Source organism: Zeus faber, assembly GCF_960531495.2.
Source record: "Zeus faber genome assembly, chromosome: 8".
In the NCBI taxonomy this organism is placed as follows: domain Eukaryota; kingdom Metazoa; phylum Chordata; class Actinopteri; order Zeiformes; family Zeidae; genus Zeus; species Zeus faber.
In genome coordinates this window covers 21,568,335-21,573,334 of record NC_137195.1, presented here as the reverse complement: position 1 = coordinate 21,573,334, position 5,000 = coordinate 21,568,335, and the positions used below count along the sequence as shown (strand labels likewise).

At 42.1% G+C, this 5,000-nt stretch overlaps 1 protein-coding gene across 1 annotated transcript in view; it reads left to right on the top strand.

Moving 5' to 3' along the window:
* LOC307233494 (proprotein convertase subtilisin/kexin type 4-like) overlaps positions 1 to 5,000 on the top strand; it is a gene marked incomplete at both ends in the record, with an annotated part of 119,844 nt that overhangs the window by 20,209 nt on the left and 94,635 nt on the right. Inside the window, one exon of the mRNA XM_080004830.1 lies at positions 2,696 to 2,777. Coding sequence (XP_079860956.1) covers positions 2,696 to 2,777 — 82 coding nt within the window. The remainder of the gene's footprint in view (positions 1 to 2,695; positions 2,778 to 5,000) is intronic.

Here is a 5,000-nt window from a genome sequence, read left to right as displayed (position 1 = left end):
TACCAATCAGCCACACGCAACAACACCCATACATCCTCTTTCTGCCCGTGACATTTATCAAGGAGTCCCAAATAAGACGAAGAAAGAGGTAATGCGTTTTAGGCATTCAGTTGCTCAAATGCTGTTCAATTAAGTTAAATAAGAAAAAAAGCTGTGATTTAACATGTTTACACAGAAAGGAAGCACAGAAGGAGGGAAAAAAAGACAAATATGGAGCTTAAATATGAATTATAAATGTTATATTCTAAACCTTATATGAGTGTTCTGGAAAAAAGGAATTCCTTGTTATTACCGAAGGGAATTGTTTCTCGGTGGATTTTGGTGATGCATATACAGTATATTTATATATAAACGACATACATGTAATTCGGTTGTAAGGGGGAAAGAAAAATGGCAACACCTAAAAGACACGCATGGATATTTACACGCAAATTCGTTCCGCTCACCGTTCATGGGAAAAGCCCATTGAGTGGAAAGCATTCGTGGTGGAACGTTTATCATCCCACTATAGATTGTCCCAAATTGGTTTACGGCTTGTTTATTTATTTATTATTTATTATACATGAAGTGCGCAGTGTGTGCTACTGCAGTTCAATGGACCTTTCTTGCTTTTCGTGATCATGTATGTTCACGCCTGCCTCCTGTGTTGGGTGTCCGTCCGTGTGTGTGTGTGTGTGTGTGTGTGTGTGTGTGTATGTCAGTGGGGTTGTGTTCGGGGTTGTGTGTGTGGTTGTCGGTGTGTGTGTGTGTGTGTGTGTGTGTGTGTGTGTGTGTGTGTGTGTGTGTGTGTGTGTGTGTTGCCCGCGTGTCATGGCTGGATGATGAATGCTCTGACAGTGGTGGGGGTCAGTGTCACAGACAGTCTGGTCAATTGCCCCCTCGTCCCGCGGGCTCAACCTTGAGTGAGCCTCCCAGAAGAGTCTCAATCTGCCATTAGGACACGTGCTGAAACAGACATAGACGCACACACACACACACACACACACACGTGCACACGCCCACAACTCAAACGTGCGCCATTAGGAGCTGGCAGGGCCGTGGTTTGACAGAGAGCGATTAGCTCCCTATCATGTGTATTGATCACGGTGTCCTGGCTGCTCTTACATTAGAGGGGAGGTGCAAAGTACACAGGGCGCATACGCAATCAAATCCTCATTCTCCTTGGGCGTGTGTGTGTGTGTGTGTGCAATTGTGTGTGTAGCTCTTTTTGCATTTGTCATCCATTTTTAAAGACATAAATTACTCAGAGGTTTCTGATGAGCTTGGATATATGCTTTTAATTGTTATCTCACCAAAAGCTGACCATGCTGTTTGTCAAAGAGGTGCACTGGGTTTATATTTGATGTTGATGGGAGTTTTAAATAAGCTGCTGGTGTGTGTGTGTGTGTGTGTGTGTGTGTGTGTGTGTGTGTGTGTGTGTGTGTGTGTGTGTGTGTGCTGCGTTGGAACATTCACCATGCTACATGCTAAACAGTGCACATTTAGCTTGCAGACCTGTCTTCTTATTGGTTCTATCCTCTCTTAAACGTATTCATAGACAGGAGGTGTTTAGTGGTAAGAGACCCCCCTCGCACGCGCGCACACACGCACGCACGCACGCGCACGCACACACACACACACACACACACACACACACACACACACACACACACACACACACACACACACACACACACACACACACTCCTCCCTACATGATCATAGTCCTGACAGCTCTTGTTAATTGGGCCTAATTGAGGAACACAGAGCCAAATAAAGCAACAAGGCTTTTAGGACATGAAAGACAGCCGCCGCCTCTCAATAGTATTTATTTTCAACCTCCTCCACTCTCATTTAAGTGCCAGAGGACAATTGTGGCCCAGGCCGGTGTTTTGTCACGTGTGTGTGTGTGTGTGTGTGTGTGTGTGTGTGTGTGTGTGTGTGTGTGTGTGTGTGTGTGTGTGTGTGTGTGTGTGTGTGTGTGTGTGTGTGTGTGCGTGTGTGTGTGTGTGTTTAGGATGTTTGATTTACCAAGCCCACCTTCACAAGGACCAGCTTTTTATCAGATCAAAGCAGTGAACAGTGGCCTATAAAAGATATCTTGTTTTGTGTGTGTGTGTGTGTGTGTGTGTGTGTGTGTGTGTGTGTGTGTGTGTGTGTGTGTGTGTGTGTGTGTGTGTGTGTGTGTGTGTGTGTGTGTGTGTGCGTGTGTGTGTCTGTGTGTGTCTGTGTGTATATTTGTTTTTCAGGGGACAGCTTTAGGTGAGGGTGTTTTTTTTTTTTTTGGTCAGGAGTGTTCCTTTAAACCGCTGGACAAAGGGACAGCAAGATATAGAGAGAAGGTGTGTGTGTGTGTGTGTGTGTGTGCGTGTGTGCGTGCGTGTGTGGGAGAGAAGCCCGTCGTTGAACTAATAAAAAAGAGAAGCTTTTGCTCTGCTCTCTCCACTGTAGGATTTCTCTACTCTATTTAACAGAACTAAACAAAGTATTGCGTCGTGGACTTTCTTCTTCTCTGTTTCTTTTTCTCTCCATCCTCTCTCCAAAACAAAACAAAAACGAAACAAAAACAAAAACAAAAATGATTTGCCCAGTTTAACGAGAAAGCAGAAACACACGAAAGAGGTGTTTGACAAAGAGGTGTTGGAAGTGATTGGAGTTTTTAAGAGGTGTGCTGGGGTTTGTCTCCGGTGTTAAAAAAGCCGCCGTGTGCCTCCAGGTGCTGTGGGTCCAGAGGCAGCGCGGTCGCCATAGAGACGAGCGTGGCTCCATCACGCAACTGGACCCGAGCCAGGTTCACAGTGAGTGGTGATGGCCAACTTTATTTATTTATTTGTTTGTTTGTTTGTTTGTTTGTTTGTTTGTTTGTTTGTTTAATTAATTAATTATTCTCGTTGTTTTAGGCCGTTATTACCTGCAGGGGTGCCTTTAATTTTTCATCATCCCCAAGGTCACCGCTTATCAGAATTCAATATACATATACCAGTTTCGACTACTAATTACTTTCTCTTTTTTAGGTTTCATGGAGAATTATGTTTTTTGGGGGTTTTTTTTGGAGTCGAATGAATATTTGATATTTTTTGGCCAATTTATCAGAGACATCACAGTGCATTGACCGAAACACGAGCACAAACCCCGTTAGTTTTTCTCTGTTTGCTTGTGGAAAACAGAGGTGCGTGGTGGACAGGCACTTCTGAATTAATTATCACCACTTGCTTGAGATTGAAGTTGCGGTTTGATGTTCAATTGATGAACCGTTTTAAACATCTTGTATGCTTTTTAGTCATGATAACTCAAACCTTCAACAGTTATTAATTGCAATTGCGTCACGTTATCTATATATCTGTCCGTCTTCATTTCTTTATGTCTTTATTTGTTGCCATTTTTACAGACACAAATGGTGTAAAGCGCAGTTTCAGGATTCCACAAAATAAATGGACATTCCCCTTACCCTAACCCTAACCCTAACCCTAACCCATTGGTGAAAAGAATTGTGCTATTATTAGTAATTGCAATTGCCCAAGCAAAGATGCTCAAGCAACACTGAAAAATGGAAAACAATATGAATAAAAAAAAAAAAACCCAAAAAACATGTCTTCAGTGTAGAATTCATTTGAATCCATCAAATCGATTAAGACGCTTTTTTCAGTCAGTCCAGTTTTCAGTCCTCGTGCTGTACACCGGTCTGACTATTCACATGCATTTCACAGAGTGTTTCTTTCATTTTTGTGCAAGTTTCCACCACACTTTATTTCATTTTTCTTGCTTGCATAACAAACACAATTTCCACCCACGGCTATTAACCGACACCGTCTGAACCCGTAACAAAGTCGGATCTTTCCGGCCGACTGGGAGCTCTCCAGGCTCCAAACACCCTGTTTGTGTACAGTTGCGCGTCTTAGGTGAGTGTGAGCTGTGGGAGTGGGTGACGGCCACGAGATGACTCACATAGCGTTGCTCTCTCTCTCTCTCTCTCTCTCTCTCTCTCGCTCTCGCTCTCGCTCTCTCTCTCTCCCTGTTTATTTCTCTCTGTGAACGTGGTGACAGGAGTTTGCCGACACCCTGCATCACTCGCCTAAGTTGCTGTTAGTTGATGGGTGAGAAAAAAGGACAGATGGAAAGAAAGAAAGATGGATAGATATATAGATTGGTGGATAGATAGATGGATAGATAGAAATATATATAGATAGATAGATGGATAGATAGAAATAGATAGCTGGATGATGGATAGAGAGATGGATTGAGAGATAGAAATAGATAGATGGATAGATAGATAGAAAGATACATAGATAGATAGATAGATAGATAGATAGATAGATAGATAGATAGATAGATAGAGACAAAATATATATAGAGAGAGAAGATAAACTGAAAGAGCCAGATAGTGATGGAGGGAATGAAAGAAAGTAGGAAAAGTGAAGAGCAAAAAAACGAAAGCTATGAGAGTAGGGCAGTCACAGTCATGACACTTCCATTTAATTGTCTTTTTGGGTCATTGTCTTTTTGGTTCATTGTTTTTTTGGTTCATTGTATGCCCCTATCATCGTATATAAGATATATACGCTCAAAACAGTGTATATATATAAAGAAAAAGAGGCATTTACTAACATTGACAATTTAAATATAAACATTTGAGTGTTGATTATAAACACACACACACACACACACACACACACACTCACACACACACACACACACACACACCTATCATCTATTGTTAATATTAAATGTATTGCAAACATTTCCAACATTGGCTCAAAATCCCTCTCAAATTTGGATAGACACACGTGATTTTGGAGTCTACTGTAATGCTTCCACAAAGTAACCACCATCAGCCCAAATAAATTGTGACGGATGAGGCGATTGTGTGTAATAACATAATAATGTCATAACACTCTATAAGAGGGAGGTGGCAGAGTTTTGGCGATAGTACGAGTTAATGTTTGGGACAGTAAAGTGCAGTGTGTGTGTGCGTGCGTGTGTGTGTGTGTGTGTGTGTGTGTGTGTGAGTGTGTGTGTGTGTG